We start from the raw sequence: 22,013 nt of genomic DNA, 5'->3' as shown, positions 1-22,013 counted from the left end.
CTCTGGTCAGTACCGTCTTTACCATAAGGGCACACGGAGCCCGTACCCAGGGCCCCCATCCTCAGGGGGCCCCGAAGGACAGACAGTAACAGTATATTTGATTACCCATTATAAATAGAAGATCATAGAAAAATAAAAAACCGGGCAAATGCGAGTCGGACTCGCGCACGAAGGGTTCCGTACCATAATGCAAAAAACGGCAAAAAAAACGGTCACCCATCCAAGTACTGACCCCGCCCGACGTTGCTTAACTTCGGTCAAAAATCACGTTTGTTGTATGGGAGCCCCACTTAAATCTTTATTTTATTCTGGTTTTAGTATTTGTTGTTATAGCGGCAACAGAAATACATCATCTGTGAAAATTTCAACTGTCTAGCTATCACGGTTCGTGAGATACAGCCTGGTGACAGACGGACGGACGGACGGACGGACGGCGGAGTCTTAGTAATAGGGTCCCGTTTTACCCTTTGGGTACGGAACCCTAAAAATGTTAGATTAATTAGCTTTCTTTACTTTCTAAAAGGGCCCCAAATTCTTATGTGCCCAAGGGCCCCAGCATAGTTTAAGACGGCCCTGCCTCTGGTGCTTTATTTCATGCATGGTCTAAAATAATTTATTTTCAATACAGTCAAATACCCTATTTTACGAACATGAACCAACTCACCAATCTTAAGATACTCCAATTCTTCAGTCATCTTAGTAGCCAACGCTTGCAGGTATCCCCGCGCCTCCTTCTCATCTGCCACCCATCGAATAATGTCCGCTATCTGCGAACCAGAAGAAGAAAAATGTGAAGAAGGTCTGCCAGGGATCTACACAAGCGCCTATTATTAGGAAGGCGAAAAATCGTGCAGAATGGAGAGCCTTGGTGCACAAAATAACGACCTCATATGGTCGCGACTCTCAGTTATGAGGAATCGAGGAAGAAGAAGAAGATCTGTGAACCAAACTGTACTTTGAAATGAAGTCATAAGCGTGGTTTTTAAATGATAGTTTTATGACAAATCTGTGTTCTAAGAATCCTGTCCATATTTCGAAAAGAATAATAATCGGTTTTGCATTGTAAGAAAAAGTTGCTATATTACTATTTAAAAATCAGAGACATCTAAAAGAAACACAACTAATACGTGCAAATTTTTTATTCACGGTATTCACGTAGGATCTATGTCTTGCATGAAAAAAATGTGAACTATGTTCTCACTTTCTGATCGCTATAGTTCGTTTTTTTTTAGCATTAGAAAGAAGCGATCTTGACATGTCTTTTAATTGAAAAACGCTTTTTAAAAATCCGTAACAATGAACTTATGAAAGCAGAAGAATATAAATGATCGTATTAGATTCATAATTGACACATATTTGCCGTGACTTATTTTTAAAACGCGTTTTGCAATTAAAAGAGACATCAAGATTGTTTACCTTTTTTCTAATGCTAAAAAAACGAACTATAATGGGACAAGCTGCCCTAGGCTTTTTCCGTCGACTTAATTTGTAATAAGACGAACAATATAAACGCATATTTCACGTCGACTGTACTAAAGGTAATGGCTCTGGTTTCCTAGGATAGCGGTGCCGTCATTTAGCGGCCGTCTCCATACAAATACTACAACATCCATATTTAGCCATATTATTTAGTATGGAGACGGCCGCTATATGACGGCACCGCTATCCTAGGAAGACGGATCTTTACAGACCTTGTGCAAATACAATAACGTACCTGAGTCTCCCAGTGCTGCATGGTGTCTCGCTTGGCTCGGAGCTCCTCTAGCTCCAGCTCTAACTGCCTTCTCTCCGCCTGCCACCGGCGACCGTTTTCTGCCATCTGTTGAGACAATTTATTTGTAAAATAAAATACAACTTTTTATCGCTGACTGGTCTTAAACAGCCGTATTTTACAAGAGTTGCGGTTGAACTTAATAAGGTTGTGTTTTAATAAAATTAGTAGTTTATGTGACTGTTACATAATGAAAGGCATCAAAAACCGAGTGTGGGAAACGAATGAAATGAGTTTCATAAAAGGATCACACGAGTATATCGTTTGATAAATCAAGAATAGAGGCCAAATCAAATTAATTTGTTTCTCAGAGATGTTCTAATTTTGAATGTAATTAAAATATCGGTTATCGATAACAGTAATAATTACGATTCAATCACAGATGAAGATTTGTTAGTATAATATACAGGATGATTCATGAGACGTGAGCAGGACTAATCCTGCACACTCAGTAACTGATAATTGATCGATCACCGTCGTATTTAGGTGAAACAACCACACTTTTTCCTATTTTTTTACTTTTTGGTGAGGACAAATTTAATTCTCGACGATCATGGTCACCCTACATGACCTAATTAATAAACATAAAACCTCTTTAACCGTAATAACAGCATTTTGATTACGAAGAAAATAAACTGTCAAACTTGTGAGATACGAGTTGTCAAAAGTAACCAGACCGTGATGACAGTGATGACATTCAATTTGACACAGAATATCGGTAGTTTAGTATTCTAATTTTAGGGTGACCATCTGACCATGCATGTCGTAAATAAATAAATAATTACCTTTTTTTTAAACACGACTAGAATTTTAACGTTAACCTCACTAATACTGATACGAAACAGTTGCTTATAATTTAGGAAATGCACAGTGTTAGTCCTGCTCACGTCTCCTGAATCACCCTGTATATAGGCCAATAGCCTATCGTTTCTGAACATACTATAGGGAAGTTATGATATGGAAGTACGAGTAGATAACCCATTTTAAAGTGCACGCTCCTGATTGGTTTATCTCTTCGTCGTCAGATCAACTTAATGGTAACATAAGATTGTCTTTGTCCCTGACATTAATGGTTACGATAATCTTTCAGATTATTTAGACGCCTGAAACTGATTTAAAAATTGCTTACAAATTCAACTGATAAAACTCAAATCCGCTTGTTATTTTAACTAGGGATGTAACGATACATGATTTTGCCGATACGATATCTATACCGATTTTTGAAGTAAATAATCGACGATACCGATACAGATACCGATATCAATGGCACAGTAGTTAGTTAATAAATAAAATAAATAAGGAATTATATACCTACTTAATATGCATAAAAAATACTTGTATAGGTATAATAGACACTCGATTTTGTGAAGTGTGAAAAACTGTAAAATAAAGAAAAATGCCAAATCAAAATCAAAGAAAACATTTATTTAGGTAACCATCAAGCAATCTATGCAAAAGTAAATACAAATCAGTAATTATAGTTCACTTTTAGGTAGATTTATGTTATGGAATCAAAGTTTATTCAAATTATTAGCAGCGTCATTCGTTTCGCGCGCTTTTCAAACTGTGATATCGGCTGAATTTAAATCGGCGATGCCGATATATCAGTATCGGTATCGATATCGTTACATCCCTAATTTCAACCTCTAGCGGCCCGACATACAAGAAAAATTGTCAGCCAAATTTGAATTAATGGTATCAGAAAATAGAGTTGATTTTGCTTTGTTTTAAAATCAAACGAAACAAAGTTAAAGCAACTCTGTTCCATTCAATAATAATTCAAATTTCTTTGGAGGAAATGTATACTAAGTAGTGTTAGGACATTGAACCGTAGGTTAATGCAGCGGTCTAAAAATGATAAATAAATTCGGGCGGGCCAAAACTTGGCTGTCAAGGCAGGGCCGTAATTTGGAGACCTTATTAGTGGTGAATAAGGTATACATTCGTATATCTCACCGCATCTAGATCCTTGCCGAGTGTCCAGTTTGTCCTTGCATGTTTGTAACTGACTCTTAATCTAACCCATTGGCTTATACCATTAAGCGATAATGTTCAAAACCGCTTGTTACTTGAGCAGTATAATGATCTTGGAAAGTACACCGTAATGCGTTATGATAAGGTATAAATCGCTCGTGTATCTCACCGCGTCTAGATCCTTGGCGAGTTTCCTGTTCTCGTTGATCAGCATTTGTCTGTCCTCGCTGTCGTTCATCTGCTCTAATCGCCGGCTCTCCAGTTTGTCCTTAGATGTTTGTAACTGACCCTTAGTCTAACCCATTGGCTTATACCATCAAGCTATAATGTTCAAAACCGCTTGTTACTTGAGCAGTATAATGATCTTGCAAAGTACACCGTAATGCGTTATGATAAGGTATAAATCGCTCGTGTATCTCACCGCGTCTAGATCCTTGGCGAGTTTCCTGTTCTCGTTGATCAGCATCTGTCTGTCCTCGCTGTCGTTCATCTGCTCTAATCGCCGGCTCTCCAGTTTGTCCTTAGATGTTTGTAACTGACCCTTAATCTAACCCATTGCCTTATACCATCAAGCGATAAAATTCAAAACCGCTTGTTACTTGAGCAGTATAATGGTCTTGCAAAATACACCGTAATGCGTTATGATAAGGTATAAAATCGCTCGTATATCTCACCGCGTCCAGATCCTTGGCGAGTTTCCGGTTCTCGTTGATCAGCATCTGCCTGTCCTCGCTGTCGGTCATCTGCTCTAACCGCCGGCTCTCCAGTTTGTCCTTAGATGTTTGTAACTGAAAGTTGAAACACGCACATAGTTTACATGATAATGCATCATATAGGGCCAGTTGCACCAACCACAGTTAACATACTGTCAACACACAGTCACAGTTAACAGAGTGATCAACGTCACGCAGCAGAGATGTATGAAACTTCCCATACAATAAAATTTGGCGAACGCTTTAATGGTGACAGACAGTTTGGTGCAACCGACCCATAGTCTTCCCCATCGATTTCGGTGACGGCGACCTTTGCAGTCGGTTTTTCCTCTTATGTGGCTGGCCAGGCCAAACTTGTTCTTAAAAACTCTTTCACATTCACGGCAGTAGAGTTGACCGGCTGTGTTGTACGTATACACGTAGGAGGGATTAGGTATTTCCTTGAGTAATTGGCGTTTTACGTCTAGTGTCGCGAGGCGGTTATCCTCAAACGACTTCATGGATTCAAAGGTGGACAGGATCGATAGCACACGCGTTTAAAGACCATAATTGACTTTAATTGAAGACAATTATCACATACCTCTCTGTTGAGCACGCTCCTAACGGCATCTACTTCGTGCAGTTGTTCTCTAAGCGACGCGAGCTCCGCGTTGTACCGTTGTTGTTGTTGCGCGAGGGATTCCTTATATTGTAACTGTGGAGAAAACGGTCAGAGTATAATATTTGTCTGAGTTTTGTTATTTAGTGGGGGCGGGACGTGCGTAGAACTTTTAGATCGCGAGCCACGAACAGATTTCCATGACCAATCGCCTCCCGGGCGATAACTCGTATAGTGGTTAACGGCTATGTATGATGAACCCTTTCAATCCGGAGGTCGCGGGTTCAAATCCTGGCTCGTACCAATGAGTTTTTCGAAACTTATGTACGAAATATCATTTGATATTTACCACTAGCTTTTCGGTGAAGGAAAACATCGTGAGGAAACCTGCATACATCTGGGAAGAAATTCAAAGGTGTATGTGAAGTCCCCAATCCGCATTGGGCTAGCGTGGGGACTATAGCCCAAGCCCTCTCGCGCATGAGAGGAGGCCTGTGCCCAGCAGTGGGACGTATATAGGCTGAAATGATGATGAATGATGATGATGAACCCCCGTGGACGTCAGCTGCCGCTCCGTTGGTGGATTGAGTAATGGCAGCCACCGAAACACGTAAAAAAAATTAAGAAATTTAGTCATCGCCTCCCGTTTGATACTTTGTCAGATGCTATTGTGAATAAAAAAAATCGTCAACCGGTTGTATCGTGATGGAAAAAACGTCAGCTGGTCACATGAACATGTAAAAAATAAGCGCTTTAACTTTTTATTATAGTAATAACCAAAATATAAAACTTTGCATGTAGCATTTCATCAGGCGATTCAATATAACTGATTACGCATTACGCATACTTTGCGGACATAAGTAAGGCGCGTATTTTTTACATGTTCATGTGACCAATTGACCGTCTTTCTACCGCGATACAACCGGCTGACGGTTTTTTTTATTTAAAATACCATCTAAATAATCATCTGACACAATATCAAACGGGAGGCAAGGACTGTTTTTTTTTTATAATGTTCAGGTCATCTACTGACGGTCTTTCCACCGCGATACAGCCGGTTGACTATTTTTTTAATTCATGATAGCATATCTAAACTATTGTCTGAAAAAGTAGGAGCCGGGAGGACTGATGATCGGTCTATTTTACCACCAGCTTGTTTGTGTAAGGGTGGTATTCCACCCGTCCAATTTCTTTGTCCACTGTGTATTTTGATTTTGTCTCACATGTTGCTCAATGAGAGAGTGACATTGGACAGATGGATTACCACCCTTAGAATAATTGAGAAGAAAAAGAGAAAAAGAACTCGATGAAGTGTGTGTACCTCGAGCGCTTCCACCTGGTACGCGCGTGACTAATGGCGTTGTCATTTAAATTTCGAGTGTAACTACTGTACAGAAGGTTGCAGATAGTCTGAATGGTGCGTACCTCCAGCGCGTCCACCTCGGCCTGCAGGCGCGCCACGTCGGCCGCCGCGGAGCCGGGCGGGCCGGCAGCGCCACCGCCCGCCTCCACTCGGACAGACCGGAGAGTTTCTTCGCGTAATTTCCGCTCCTACAAATGATAACATCACATAAATCAACTGAGCTCAACAAGGGTGCGGAATACGAGTATGTTAGAGCTGTTTTCCACTGACGTCCAGTTTTTTGCGGCTACGGTTTTTTGCAGGACCCGTTTCAGTAGTATAGGTGCTAATATAGTAACTTTCACACGAGGATTCTGTTTGCGGGATCCTGCATGCATACTATAGAAAGCTGGATTCTAAAAAAAACCGTACCCGCAAAGAACTGGACGTCAGTGGGAAACAGCTCTTAGGGTCGCATCTCGGTGTAGTATAACACCTCTGAAGTTACAGACGTCCTTACGACCCGGCCACGACATTGTGCGACCGGTGGGGGCGACAACCATAGGTTGGAGCGAGACACAGCGATCGGACCTTCCGTTCCCACCTATGGTTGCCGCCGCACCGCCGCCGCCAGGCGCGCAACGGAAACGGTACTACATTTGACGTTCCCTCCCCCGCAAAAATCGGCAGACTGTTTTGTACAGAAAATAACAACCAAAGCGTCTCCAGTCACTAAATGCTCTAAGTACATAATACATAAAGACTGAAACATAGAGAAATATTGTAAAAATAGAGTGCTCACTCCATACATCACTTTTGATACCAAAACTACTATTATTTTCGCAGTCGACATCTAGCATCGAATAGCGGAATTATCCGCTACTCGATACTAGAATTCTCTAGTGTCGCAACTCCCGAAAATTGTATTGAATTTACAAGTAATATTAAAAGCAGAAGTCGTTGAAAAGAGAGTTCCGGTTAATCCGGTTACAATATTAGCTGAAAATTGTTGAGCATTACACTTAACGGTCGGTGCTACATTATTGTCAAGTAGCAGTACTGATAATTCCGCTACTCGATGCTAGATGTCGACTACGGAAATAATAGTCTTTTTGGTACTAAAACTGAAGTATGGAGTGAGCACTCTATGTATTTTTTCTCTATAACTGAGGTAAACAAAAAGCATCCTTATCCACTCCACTCACTTTGGTAGCCTCTGAGATGGCAGTGTCGAGTCGTGCTTCTAACTCTCGCCGGCCCTTGTCCGAGCGACGAATATCCTGTCTTAGCGCATCTATCTTCTGCATGGCTACTTCTAGCTCCTCTTCTTTATCGCGAACCTGAAAAAAATGTATAGTTAAACGTCTATACGACACACAAGTCAAAATTAATTCAAGCCATATTATTAAAGCCTTTGACTGAGAGTCGATATTTTCAATGCACTAAATACATTTGCATATTACTTGCATTCATCTGTTTCCTTCCATCAATCAATTTATTTATTTCGTCATCACAGGTAACAGTTAAGTGACAGTTTATTATTATTGTGTACTGTCACCTGCAATAATATGTTACACAACGAAGGCCAAAAAAATATCTGACACGATCTTATTTGTAGAGCCATTAGAGCGTGTCACATATTTTTGCGGCCTTCGAAGAGTAACATTTTAGCCACAACCACTTCCTTTAAAACTGAACAAGACTTTTAGAAAGTTAAATTCTTCAATAGGGTATTTGCCTGCTAGTCAAATCAGTTACTTTTTTAAAACTGTCAAAACGATTTGCTAATATGGAATTTATATGAAACATTACATCGTGACGACACGGTCAACTCACCTACTTTTTATATTTCTATCCGATTTATTAAATAGAACTTGTGTTTAAAAATAAATCCTATCTGTGTTTTAAAATAATTTATTTTAAATACAGTATAATACTGGCCGCAACAATCGCCTTGTGTGTTCTCAACTTTTGACTATTTGAGAGAATTACTGGATTTGGTTGGAGGGATATTGTATGTGTGTATGTGTGTGTGTGTGTGTGTGTGTGTGTGTGTGTGTGTGTGTGTGTGTGTGTGTGTGTGTGTGTGTGTGTGTGTGTGTTTGTATATTACCTGTCGCGACAATTTTTGTTTCTGTTGCCGCAACTCCGACAGGCGATCCGTCACTTCGTTGTACTCCGTCATCGCTAGCTTCCGCTGCGCCACGGCATCCTTCAGTTCTTTATCCTGAAACAGAAAACGAAATAATGTAGAATACTTGGCGATCTATTTCACAGCACATTACAATTAAATCTTATATTGACAAGAACGGAGTGACATTCATTATTTCACTCGTAGGATTAGACTTTGCATCAAGACTGACTCTTTTTTAGGGTTTCGTAGTCACCTAGAAACCCTTATAGTTTCACCATGTCTGTCTGTCTGTCTGTCTGTCCGAGGCTGTGCTCCGTGATCCTTAGTGTTAGAAAGCTGCAATTTACATGGCATGAATACATAAATCATGCACTGCGACAAGAGCTTAATAAATACTTTCGATGAAAACTATAGCGAACATGATCGGTCAAGTCGTTTTTGAGTTATTGCAAAAAATCTTCTTTTCTTAGTAAAAAGACGTAAGTACAAAGCGCTGCAAAGGTGATATCCCCCGAATAGCCCTTATGATAGCCCCCGAATAGCACCCGTTTGGCCTATTTTGACATAATGCTAACTACGAAACCCTACACTGAGCATGGCCTGACATGCTCTAGGCTGATTTTTATACCTAGTTGTTATGGTTACGTCTCCTGGGCCACGCTTTCAAACCAATATAACAGAGAATTGACAAATTGTAAACGGTTTTCTTACTGTATTTTTCGATATACTTAAATAAATTTTGATTGATTATCTACTTCTACTTATCTTGTTAGAAATATGTGTAACGGCACTTCATTCTAACAATCCAAGTTACTGTTAAGGCTCACGGGACGGACCGACAGCAAACTAAGTTGAATTTTTAGGAAGATATTTGAGTTTTAGTATCATCGCCCACACTGTTAACTGTACATCGGTGGACTTTATGCCTTTTGTAATAAGGTCCACCGATGTACAAGTTAGGAGTGTTGCCAGGCGTGGCTCACTCCGCGATTTCGTCGCTTTGCTACAGGTAGCTAAAAGTACAACCGTTCCACACTAATTTTGGTGGTTCGCCATAAGCCGTGCGTCGCGCTGTCGCCACCTAGCGGCCATATCTGTCCTGATCGTAACAGTCGCGTTTTGTTAGAGAGTGAGTCTTCTGTACCTAGTACTATTATTTATTCTGTGTTGGTGTTTGTACCTGCAACCTCAGCTTCTCAGTGGAGTCCATTTTGTCCTTAACGAGTTCTTCCTTCTCAAGGTTGAGGGTCGTGACCATCACCTCCAGTTCGCGAACCCTCGTTACTGCATCTTGAGGCGCCGATGGGTCCTGAATGTAAAAAAATAACGTCGAAACGGTTAAGCTCGGTTTACTTAGGATAGCGGTAAAGATAAAGATAAAAAATAGTTTATCCAAGTAGGCATATTACAATGCGCTTATGAACGTCAAATAAAGCTATACCGGCTCCAACCCTACACCTCTGCCTCGAGAAGATTTAAATCCACCGTCAATTGGAGGAGGGTATCCCAATATGGGACCTGCAACAAACTCGGCGGGACACATCTTGTCAAAACATTATTACATCTTATCTTCGAGCAACACGGAAGGGAGGCGGCATTCGCACTATTTCCCCTCTGCCGAGGTACAAGATTGGCGCGTCAATCTAATCTAGAGCGGGTAATAAAACTAGTTGCACTTGGATTTTTCACTAGACCGAGTCCAGACGCGCGCGTGAACACTGCTGCACAAAAATGCCTGTTTGCTCGGTTTTTTGTTATAAAAAGAGGTCGGGGACATCATATTTACAAAAAGAAAGTGTTACATTTCACATGTAATATTTTTTTTACATATCATACGTTTAATTACATTCAAACACAATTATTATATTTTAGTCTCATGTAATTGTTGGATTTATCGATTTTGCTCGCTCAGTACAAATTGCGGATCGATCGAGCGACAAATCCGACTTCTCATCTCTCAGAATACAATAACATACTTCAACGAAAATGTGCTAGTGTGCGTGTTGTGACCCTTGTCACTCGTCCGTTCCGTACACAAAAAGAGATCGAGGTTTGCAAGATTTGTCTTTGACGTGTGTCATTTTCTATGTATTTGTGTCGTCATTACAGATTGGATTTTGTATGTAAGTGTGTGAGAAGTGCGACTGTGTGCACCTTTCCCCCCGCGAAAAATGGCTGAAAGATTTGTACGGTGAGATATCGCTTGGGCCCCTCCCTTCCGATGTGTCGGAAGCCGGTGTTGCTCGAAGCATCTTATAATTAACATGCATTACGAGTAAATATTTAAGAAAAATGCCGTCGGTGCCGTCAAGCTATATATCTCCATACAAAATAATACGGCTAAATATGGATGTCGTAGTATTTTGTTTGGAGGCGGCCGCTATATGACGGCACCGCTATCCTAGGAAACCAGAACATTATGCAAGTTAGCACTAAACACTGATTTCTGTATATGACAGAGAGAAATATAAGTAAAGAAAGAGTTGTAACTCCATACATCAGTTTTCTTATCAAAACGCGAGTTATTCCGTAGTCGACATCTAGCATCAATTAGCGGAATTTATCAGTACTGCTAGTTGACGATAGATGTCGCGACGAACGAAAACTCTAATGCTCAACAATTTTCAGCTAATATTATAACCAGATTAACCAGAACTCTATTTTCAACTCCTTCTGCTTAAAACAGTAGTAAATTGTTTTAGCAGTACATTTTTCGTCAGTAGCGTCACTTGTAACGTCTTGTGTCAAAAAGCGGTACTGATAATTCTTCCACTACTGACGTTACATGTCGACTACAAAATAACTCGCGTTTTGATAAGAAAACTGATGTATGGAGTTACCACTCTTTCTTTACTTATCCTCGAGCCGCCCACCATACAAAATTATAGCCAAGGAACTTAGAATCTTGTTGTATTTTCAATTGGGTTGAATTTCATTTGTTCGAAAAATTTACGAAACAAATTAAATGCTACCTACTTTGTTTTTAATTAAGGTTGACATTCCATCGAAACTGAGTGTACATCCTAATGTACATTGGGAGGCACGAGGTTAGATTACTCTATGGTATATGATGAATTTTGCGGAGAATCTATTCGTTTTAATTTTCCCTTACCCAAAGTTCCGTACCCAAAGGGTAAAAACGGGACCCTATTACTAAGACTCCGCTGTCCGTCTGTCTGTCACCAGGCTGTATCTCATGAACCGTGATAGCCAGGCAGTTGAAATTTTCACAGATGATCTATTTCTGTTGCCGCTATAACAACAAATACTAAAAACAGAATATAATAAATATGGAAGTGGGGCTCCCATACAACAAACGTGATTTTTTGTCGTTTTTTTTACGTAATGATACGGAACCCTTCGTGCGCGAGTCTTTATTCTTTATTTCATTGTAGTCATGTTCATAATACAGTAAGGTGTAACAAGTATAAAGCGGTAGGTACATGACACCCTGTAAGGGCACACAATATTATTCTCCTTAAACTAAAAACATATATGTACACTCCGACTCACACTTGCCCGGTTTTTATTATTATCTTTATTTATTTTTCATCTCAAGTTAGGTTATTTATAATATGAATATCTCGGAGTAAATATCTATGGAGCGGCCATTAACAGGCGTTCCCCTCTGCAAAAAGATCGCGGCCGCCGGTCAAGGAGGTTATATAAAACTAGTTGCCACACGTCATACGCCATTCAGCAAACGTCAGTCTAAGCGGAATGATAGGAGCCGAAAATGCCGAATTGCAGCGTTTTCTCGTGCAAAATGAGATCGGAAACGTCTAGTCTACAAAAAGAACACGTTTCTTATTATATGTAAGTACTATTACATCTAAATATTATCAAATAGTGCATTAACTTTGCAAATGACTAAAAAACATTGTCAATCTGACAGTGATACCAGTGATATGATATTAGATCTATTTTAGGGTAATTCTAAAGAAGACTTTCTAAATATTAATTAGGTACGAGTAGAATTTCTAATAGGAAATATTATGCGAAACTCTGCGTAGGGGGCGCAACTACCACAATCCATCACAATCTGGGGGTCCGCCGCGGAACAAGAAAATTTAAATTTCGTTATCTAACCTCTCTATCACTATTGCATATTTGAGCGATAAAGAGAAAAGAGAAAATTTACTAGCTAGCTTAGTGCCACACTCTGGCGGCAGAACATTGCAGTAATATGCCCTATTTGCGTTGCTTTTTGTTATATGTGACGTTCCATGGAAAAAGGTACCTTATGGCGGCCGGCGCTTACGTCGCATGGCGCCGCAATAATATTGGAGCGGTGTTAATAATAGCGTAAGCGCCAACCCCCATAAGGTACCTTTACTCGTGGGACGTCACATATAATTTATGTAACACATTATTTTTATATAACACCTTAGTTTCATATCAACCTAATCTATTTAATCAAATAAATAGATCTATAAGAATAAAGAAAAGGGGGACGGGGGATCAAAAAGTAGTCGAAAACATCTCGCGTGATTTGTGCACAACCCCTAAATAACGTAAAATTACCGATAGACTCTTTTTTTTTTTAATTAATTTTTCCTTTAGTTTCTACATATAGCTGGTCAAGCAGATCTTGTCAGTAGAAAAAGGCGGCAAATTTGAAAAATGTAGGCGGGAAGGGATATCGTCCCATAGAAAATTTGAATTTCGCGCCTTTTTTACTGACAAGATTTGCTTGACCAGCTATATATTTTTATTTAACATGTCAAATATTTTATTAATTTAAGGTATTTACGGCTGTCACTTTCCATAAATAGGCACTTTTAATTTATTACTCTGGTATCACCGTACCAATATTAGTGATGGGACACCATAAAAACCAATATCGGTAAAATCGATATAAACAATGAATAATATACAGATGGTCATGATGCCTAGCGAACACCAGCCATATCGTACAAACCTCAAGGAGTGATATTCCTAGGCAGATGATGATCTGCCTAGTGACCACCAGCCATATCGTGCTAACTTCAAGGTGTGATATTCCTAAGCAGATCGTGAAACGCCGGCATGTCATAATCTGACTAGTGACCACCAGCCATACCGTTCAAACCTCAACATTTAGGCATATCGAATAAGTAGGATGTCCTAATTTTAGCAAATGATAACCATTGAAATGGCTTGACAGCCTACTTATAGTACGTGTTTGGGTAGCGTATGATTTTAGTACCTACCTAGTACCTACGCATTCTGCTCCAAATGCCACATAGAATGCAGCACTAGCCGTGGCAAAAAATGCAAAAGGCAGATTATTAAATGGCGGCGTTTCATGATATGCCTAGGAATATCTCGATATGCCCGATTTTACGATCTACCGCCGATATATATACTAATTATCCCCTACTCAATATCCCTTAAATGACATCCTATGGCCGCGTTCCATCTCTGTCATCACATCTGCATGCTCGATAGTATATTGCATTGCTTTCAGAAGTAAACCAACATGTAAAATATTAACTAATGAACTGATAATAAAAAATCATTCTATATCAGCTTGCAAGATTCGCCCTAAACAGATTGACAAACTATTAGAAATAACATCTAAATCATCATAAGTTAGTAAAATGCTGGTACAAAGACTTGATATTGTATTATTATTATAATTGATAAAATCAGAAATTAAAATTCATTGTCAATTTTATCGACAATATTATCGGCGCGTCCCTCGCACTATCTAGGTTTACTTAGAACTGACGTCATCTCGTTCACGGACAGGGTTGTCTGTGTTTGTTCTTGTACTTGTGTGAATATAGTTTTTGCTAGTGTTTGATAATTTTGTCGTGTGCGTGTGTAGCGAAGCATGCTAAAAATGCATTAGTGTTAACATTATTTGTGTGCGTTACCTCGTCCCCCGCGCCAAAAACGACAGAATTTTTCAGATAGAAATTAGTGCGCGTCTCTACTCCATAGATATTTACTCCGAGATGAATATAAAAGTAAAATATAAAAACACTTACAAAACAATAAAAAATACATATAAACACATTATAAAAAACCTAACCTAGGATGCCGCCAGCAGCGGGGCAAGGCCCAAGCTACCGGTGGTCAGGGCCGCAGAGAGAGGAACCGGCGGACTATCCGCGCCGTGTCCAAGATCACCGCCTTCTGCATCTGTCCCTTGATCCAACCACCTAGCGAGAGTCTCTCAAGGTGTTGGTCGAGACTCTTCGCTATTAAACCGTTCACTGAAACGACTATCGGGACAATGATCGTCGAATCAACATTCCACATGGCGGTTATCTCGTGAGCCAAGTCTAGGTACTTACTGGACTTGTCCTTCTCGGCCTTCACGAGATTCTCATCATGGGGGATGGTGATGTCAACGAGCACGGCCCGACGTTGCGAACGATCTATTATCACAATATCAGGCTTATTGGCTACAATAGTCCTGTCAGTGATGATAGATCGATCCCAATAGAGCGTGGCACGACCATTCTCGAGAACAGGCGCAGGTGAGTACCTGTAGTACGGTACTTCGCGGTCCACAAGGCCATATAGAAGAGCAAGTTGCTGGTGAATAATCCTGGCTACGAGATTATGTCTGTGCAAGTACTCGCCGTTAGCAAGATGAGAACAACCGGAAATGATATGCCTGAGTGACTCTCCGGGACGGCGGCATGCCCGACAAATGTCGATAAATGTGCGGTTATGCATGTACAGCGGGGTAGGGTTGTAAATTCAACAAATTTACAACTGTCTGAGACAATGTCTTTCAGATCTATCTCTGAATCAGAAACCTATAAATACCTTGGTATGTCACAGTCGTTGGGTATTGAGGACGAGGGTATTAGACGGTCGGTGCAGGAGCGCTTTTTCAGTCGGCTCACAAAAGTCCTTAACAGTCTTTTGTCAGGAGGCAACAAAGTGCGCGCCTTCAACGCCTGGGTAATGCCCCTACTCACATACTCCTTTGGCATACTAAGGTGGACTCAGACCGAGCTGGACGCCCTGGATCGGAGGGTCCGATCACTGCTCACCGCACATCGCATGCTACACCCACGCTCGTCAGTTATGAGATTGTACATCCCACGGAAGTGTGGAGGCCGAGGCTTCCTAAACGCCAAGGATCTCCACAACCGCGAGGTGTACAATCTCAGGAACTATTTCCTTAACAACGAGTGTGGGATGCATCGTGATGTGGTGGCAGTAGATAGGAACCTCACGCCGCTCTCCTTGGCAAACGAGAACTGGCGCAAACCTGTGGTACTAAGTACTGCGGATCGCAAGGCGGCATGGGAGAGTAAGGTGCTACACGGGCGGTTCTACAAGGCCCTCACGGGACCCGATGTGGACCTGCTCGCGCCGGTGAACTGGTTACGATTCGGGGACCTCTTCGGAGAAACCGAGGGTTTTGCCTTTGCAATTATTATTATTATTATTATATATATAGATTAATGTAAAAAGTTCAAAAGCAATCACCTGCGCCACCCCGCCGCTAAGCTGCTCGTAGCACCGCACTTGCGCTTCCAACTCCGCGTTCCTCTTCGACAGTGCGGCGAGCTCTTCCTTCAATGTTATTGATTCCTCTGTAAGAATAAAAAAAAATGTATATTTAAAAAGAGAAAGAAAAGCGTGCGACTTACAATCCGGAGGTCGCGGGTTCAAACCCCATCTCTTACAGTCACCTGTAATAATATGTTACACAACGAAGGCAGTAAAAATATCTGACAGGATCTTATTTGTACAGCCATAAGAGCGTGTCACATATTTTTGGGACCTTCGAAGAGTAACATATTATTGCAGGTGACTGTACCAATAAGTTTTTCGGAACTTATGTACGAAATATCATTTGATATTTACCAGTCACTTTTCGGTGAAGGAAAACATTGTGAGGAAATCGGACTAATCCCAATAAGGCCTACTTTACCCTCTGAGCCGTGACAAAATGCCGGGATAACGCGAGGAAGAAGAAGAAAGAATTTTACAGTACATATGGTCCTATTCTCCCGCACTAGTGCGTAAAATAGCGCTTTTCGTGCGTATGTCAAAAGTTTAAAGGGCCATATGTACTGTAAAACGTTGTACGATACACGTGCGAATAGGTAATTCGCAACTCGTGTCGATTGAAAACACTCCCTTCGGTCGTATTTTAATATATCGCCACTCGTTTCAAATTTCCTCTTTTCCGCACTTGTATCGTAAATAACTATTCTATACATTTTTTTAATACCAATGGTACTTTTCTTTAGAGTTTAGATGGTCATCTCCCTGCAAATTATAACGAGTCAAAATCAAGAAGGTTATCTTGTTTTCTTACAAAGTTTTACGTCCACCTCCGGTCTACGTCATTACTGTCATTAGTCAAGCTTAATGGTATCAAAACATTACATTTGTCACCAAGCTATGCTAAATTACAACTTAATCGGACACCAAGAAAATCAACATGTAAGGGTGGTAAATCCATCTGTCCAATATCGTTGTCCAATAGGGAGTATTACTGCAATGTTCTGCCGCCAGAGTGCAGCACTAATTTGTTTAGTTAACCATACAGTAACTTACACATACTAGGCCTTAAACAGTTTTTTGACAAGTTTTCACTATGACATTGATGCACCAAGGCGGTCTGTTTACAGGTGGCCTACCGCGAAACGCGAAAGTCGAAATTTCTTTATCTGCCTCTCTATCGATCGAATAAGCAAGAGTGATACCGAAAGGCAGAAACCGAAAGTTCGGTTTCTGCCTCTCAGAAACCGAACTTTCGGTTGTCGTGTTTCACGGTAGGCCATGTGATTGACCTAGTGACGCATGATGTGACATTGATGATGTCAATGAGGTTTGTTTACTGTATGTGCTAGTGGTGCCACCTACGCAGAGCTTTGCCTAATATTCCCTATTGCGTCTCACATTTTGCTTAATGAGAGAGTGAGACGCAATGACATTGGACAAAGAAATTGGACACGTGGAATACCACTTCTGTCTTACCACTCCCAACGTCCAAGGGTTGTCCACCAGATCTTAACTCGGCGATGGTTTGTGCTAGAAGTGCGTTTTCCCGCTCAAGGGCTTTCAGGGCCGCTCTGTCGCCAGCGTTAGACGGAGCCTGCAAAAATAAAGTTAATTATAAGTTAGGGTTATTCACTTTTGTATGGGGAAAAAAAAGTTGAAATATTTTTCCTGACTTTACTCACCAATGGAGTCTCCCCACACTAAAAACTATCTATTTCAATTTTCAAAAGAATCGAATAAAGTTCAGAGGTTGCACAAGTTGAAAAGGTAGAGTGAGAACCCCATACATTGCGTGAAAATGAACTATGTTCTAAAATTACAAAATATAATGAATTGATACTAAAATCGAATGAGAAAACTGAATTTTGTGTCTAAAACATGATAAAAGCACTTTTCCTTTGGAAACAGGTGGAAAAACTGAAAAATCTTAATTAGAACATTTATCGAGTAACCAAAATCCAAGTTTACTACTAATTTTAAAATTTATTTATATGTAGAAGGTTCAGTGTCACACTACTCTCCGCTTTGATGGTAGCCGCTTAAACCATTTTCTACCCTCCGATGTAGAGACGTTGGTTATTTGAAAAATCTTTGTTGATGTTGTGAACTTCTAAATGTTGACCGATTTTAATTTTTTTTAACGTATAATATTTTTTTATTAGTTAGAACAAGAATTCGAGCAAAGTCAGATGAAAATCGAAAATTCGGAAAAATGAAACACCCTATTATAAGTTACATCGTTTTTAAAAACGGTCCTCCCATACTTCTTGCGGTTCAATTGGTCGTTCACGAACCGTTCGCGCCCTGAACATCTTAGTACAGTCCGTTAATTCTTAGAATGACCTTCGGATTTTAGAAAGATACATCGGGTATCGGCGGTAACACGCGAAGGTGATACGAGGGGTAAACCGAAATGCTCGGAAATTTAAAAAACTAAGTACACTAGATATATAAATTATATTTTATTGTTTTTCGAAGTACTCTCCGTTACAATCAATGCACTTTTGCATTCTTTTAAACCAGTCATTGAAACAGTAATTCCAGTTTGAACTCGACATTGCCAAAATGGCCGATTTATAGGCTTCGACGGCGGCTTCTGGGTTCTCAAACCGTTGACCACGCAATAAATCTTTAATTCTAGGGAATGTAAAAAAATCGTTTGGACTCAGGTCAGGGCTGTATGGAGGATGGGACATCAACTCAATGTTTTCCTCGTTCAAAAATTGATTTGTTTTACGGGCGGTGTGGGAGCTCGCATTATCGTGATGTAAGATGACACGTCGTGTGGGGTTCCCTCGGCGAAGTTCGGCCAGCATCTCAGGCAAACAAACTGTAATATACCAATCAGCGGTAACCGTTCTTTGTTCTTGTAAAGGAATTGTGGCAATATGTCCTTTTTTTGAGACGAACGAAGCCACCATTTTCTTCGACACGCTGCGGGAACGCACAACTTTCGTTGGTTTGACCTCGTCTTCGAAGACCCAAACTGCCGACTGGTGCTTTCTTTCAGGCTCATAGGAATAAATCCAGGATTCGTCACCCGAGACAATGTTATAAACGGCTTTTGACCTTCCTCCATTGTAGCGTTTTAGAGTAGATCGGCACCAATCGACACGAGCCGCCTTTTGCTCTTCTGACAAATTATGGGGTACCCACCGGGAAATCAATTTTCTGACACCCAACTCACCATGCAAAATCGTGTGGATTGCAGTCATTCCAATGCCTATGGATGCCCGAATCTGCTCGTATGTCACATGTCTATCTTCTTTCAGTATTTTTTCTACAGCCGCGACGTTTTCGGGCGACACCGCTGTTTTCGGCCGACCTGTTGAAGGCACGGTGCTGAGAGAGGCACGACCCCGTCGAAACTCTGCATACCAACGATATATAGTCGTTTGACTCGGTGCTTCCATTTCATATATAGAAACAAGCTCATTAAGACAGTTATCTGGAGATAACCCTCGGCGAAAGTTGTGATAAATAATGGCACGAAAATTTTCACGGGTGAGCTCCATTTCGTCCAGCGACTTGTCAATTTGAAAATGGAATTTAAAAAATATGACGCTATTTTTTTAAATTGTGAAAACGGCATCGTGACTGTCAGTTGCCAGTACGCGTGTGATAAAAAAAGATTTAATGTAGCTCAGTTTAAAGTACTCTATTCCCGATCATTTCGGTGTGCCCCTCGTACTGCTGTTCTGCTTTCTTATTAACTCACAAAAAGTTTTAAACTTACCGCAAAATGTTAAGGATGCCTATTGTCTCAATGTAAAATAAGCCTTAATCTAATGACATTATGCTTAATATTCGGTGGATGACTATATTGCGATATGACTTTTTGTCATAATCTAAACTAGTGGCTCTGTGAGCTGTAGACCTCGCGAGCAGAGCTTAAAACTGAATAAATGTATGGTTCCGTTGTTTAGAAGAATTTAGAGAATCTAATTTGACCATAAAAACTTAACTATCAATTGCTTACAAAATTCGGGAATTTGTTTAGATATGCGACCTGTAGAGTAGAACATATGGACATACGAAACATTTTTTGGCTAACAGGCCAATTCAAACTTACACTGATATCAGAAAGACATCTAACTGATGTCATTTAGTTATCGTGCATTTCACTCGTTCTTGTCCGTATATGTATTGGCGCAAGCGAGACGCACGATGACTACTAAATAACATGATAAAAATATCATCCCGATGTCAGTGTACGGTCGATGCCCCTTAAGTATCCACGTCGCCATACTAATTGTATAGAAAAGTGGATAGAGTTAGACCAAGAAAAGTCTGCAGAGATTTTGACAGCACACGCAGTGCCAATGTTATTTGTGCCAGTGTCAAAATCTCTGCAGACTTTTCTCGGTCGAGTGTGGCCCATAATTTCCGAAAATCATTTTTTCTTCGAGGCAATTACTCCGTTCTCATATTTTGCGTTGCCCATAATTTCCCGAAAACATTCATTCTCGGTAGCAATTTTATTACTCCGTTCCCATATTTTCCCAATGGTTTTCTTCAGCAATCGCCTATTTTTAATATTTTTAAATTAATCTTTTCCGTATAGTTTTCGTTCTTTTAAATATCAAGGATAATATTTTCTTGTTACTGTATGTTAATAGTGTAGTAATTATATTTGTTTCTTGCAGGTATTTCACATAAAACAAATATCAAAAACACTAAAATTAAAACATAATCTAAAAAACTACAAGTAAAAAACCAAACGCTGTCAGCCAATAACTCTAACCTACCTATATCTGGGAGCAGATTCGTTTTTAGGGTCATCAAAAAAAAATAACCCTAACCTACCTATCTCTGGGAGCACTTTCGTTTTTAGGGTTATCAAAAAAAATAACCCTAACCTACCTATCCCTGGGAGCAGTTTCGTTTTTAGGGTCATTAAAAAAAAATAACCCTAACCTATTTGAAAAAAACCTGGTTATTTTTTTTTTAAATAAAATAAAATAAAAATATTAAAAAAAAGAGAAAATATGGAGATAGAGAATATTTAGTTAGTGAAAAAAAAAGCCTACTGGTTATTTTAACTACTGGGATCAAAAAGAAAAGGAAATAAATTGAGAAAGGGAAAATTTAGTTTATGAAAAAATGTCCACGAAAAATTACATAAAGCGAAGAAATTCCACTGGGAAAAAATGAGAACGGAGTAATTGCCTCGAAGAAAAAATGATTTGCGGAAATTATGGGCCATTTTAGCGAGGCGATCCAAATTAAAAGGCTCTAGGATAATGTTAGTTAGACTTTGAGCCCGGGAAAGCGCAACGTACGAGCAACCGACAGCTAGTTCCCTGATCCCAAGGTCGACCACTACCCTAGGCAATGTTAACCCCTGCGATTTATGGATGGTGACCGCCCATTCTAAGGGGCTGGCCATAAATTACGTCATCTATTTTTGACGATTTAAGACCCCCCCCCCCCCCCCCCCAAATCATCCAAAAATCATGCTTCATGTGACCCTGTTTCCTCCTACGTCATGCTACCATCATCCGATGTCCAGACCCCCGCCCCCTAATTTGAAATGACGTAATTTATGAATAGCCCCTAACGTAAGTGGAAATTGACTCCTGGAACAGCCATGCCCTTGAACTTAAATCGCTAAAAAAATGTTCAAACAAAAACTCAAACGAATACGCTTACCTCGCGCTTCGCGCTCGCTTGATCAATCAGCAATACGATGTTTAAGTGCAAAAAATAAATAAAAAAAGTTGCATTTACTGGGGATCGAACCGGTTACCTATCCCATATCCTTGCTCGTAAGCGTCTTTCCAACTGCGCTATGATAGCATTTAGATGAGCTGACGAAATTTGGTTACTTATTCTCGAGTAAGAATTTAAATATCTAATCTAAAGAGAATAAAGTGTATAGGGGACGTGCATGAACTATAGGGGGCAGCACAGGAGCCGTCAGATCTTTGGCGCGAAGCGTAGATGTGTAGTTTATGATTCCGATGTAGCCCACGAGATGGCAGAACCTACTATGCACAAGGAAACGTACTTACGAG

General features: G+C 40.3%; 1 protein-coding gene across 1 annotated transcript in view; it reads right to left on the bottom strand.

Annotated features, from left to right (window-relative positions):
- Window positions 1-22,013, bottom strand: part of LOC134801883 (serine/threonine-protein kinase Genghis Khan) — an 85,680-nt gene that overhangs the window by 40,930 nt on the left and 22,737 nt on the right. The window contains exons 15-24 of the mRNA XM_063774535.1: window positions 17,473-17,590; window positions 15,970-16,076; window positions 9,713-9,841; window positions 8,512-8,625; window positions 7,604-7,738; window positions 6,482-6,607; window positions 5,039-5,152; window positions 4,420-4,533; window positions 1,715-1,819; window positions 665-767 (exon numbers count right to left, since the gene is read on the bottom strand). Coding sequence (XP_063630605.1) covers window positions 665-767; window positions 1,715-1,819; window positions 4,420-4,533; window positions 5,039-5,152; window positions 6,482-6,607; window positions 7,604-7,738; window positions 8,512-8,625; window positions 9,713-9,841; window positions 15,970-16,076; window positions 17,473-17,590 — 1,165 coding nt within the window. The remainder of the gene's footprint in view (window positions 1-664; window positions 768-1,714; window positions 1,820-4,419; window positions 4,534-5,038; window positions 5,153-6,481; window positions 6,608-7,603; window positions 7,739-8,511; window positions 8,626-9,712; window positions 9,842-15,969; window positions 16,077-17,472; window positions 17,591-22,013) is intronic.

The sequence above is a fragment of the Cydia splendana genome, chromosome 23, assembly GCF_910591565.1.
Source record: "Cydia splendana chromosome 23, ilCydSple1.2, whole genome shotgun sequence".
Lineage (NCBI taxonomy): Eukaryota > Metazoa > Arthropoda > Insecta > Lepidoptera > Tortricidae > Cydia > Cydia splendana.
Note: the sequence above shows the minus strand (reverse complement) of the source record. Positions and strands in the feature narration are given on the sequence as shown.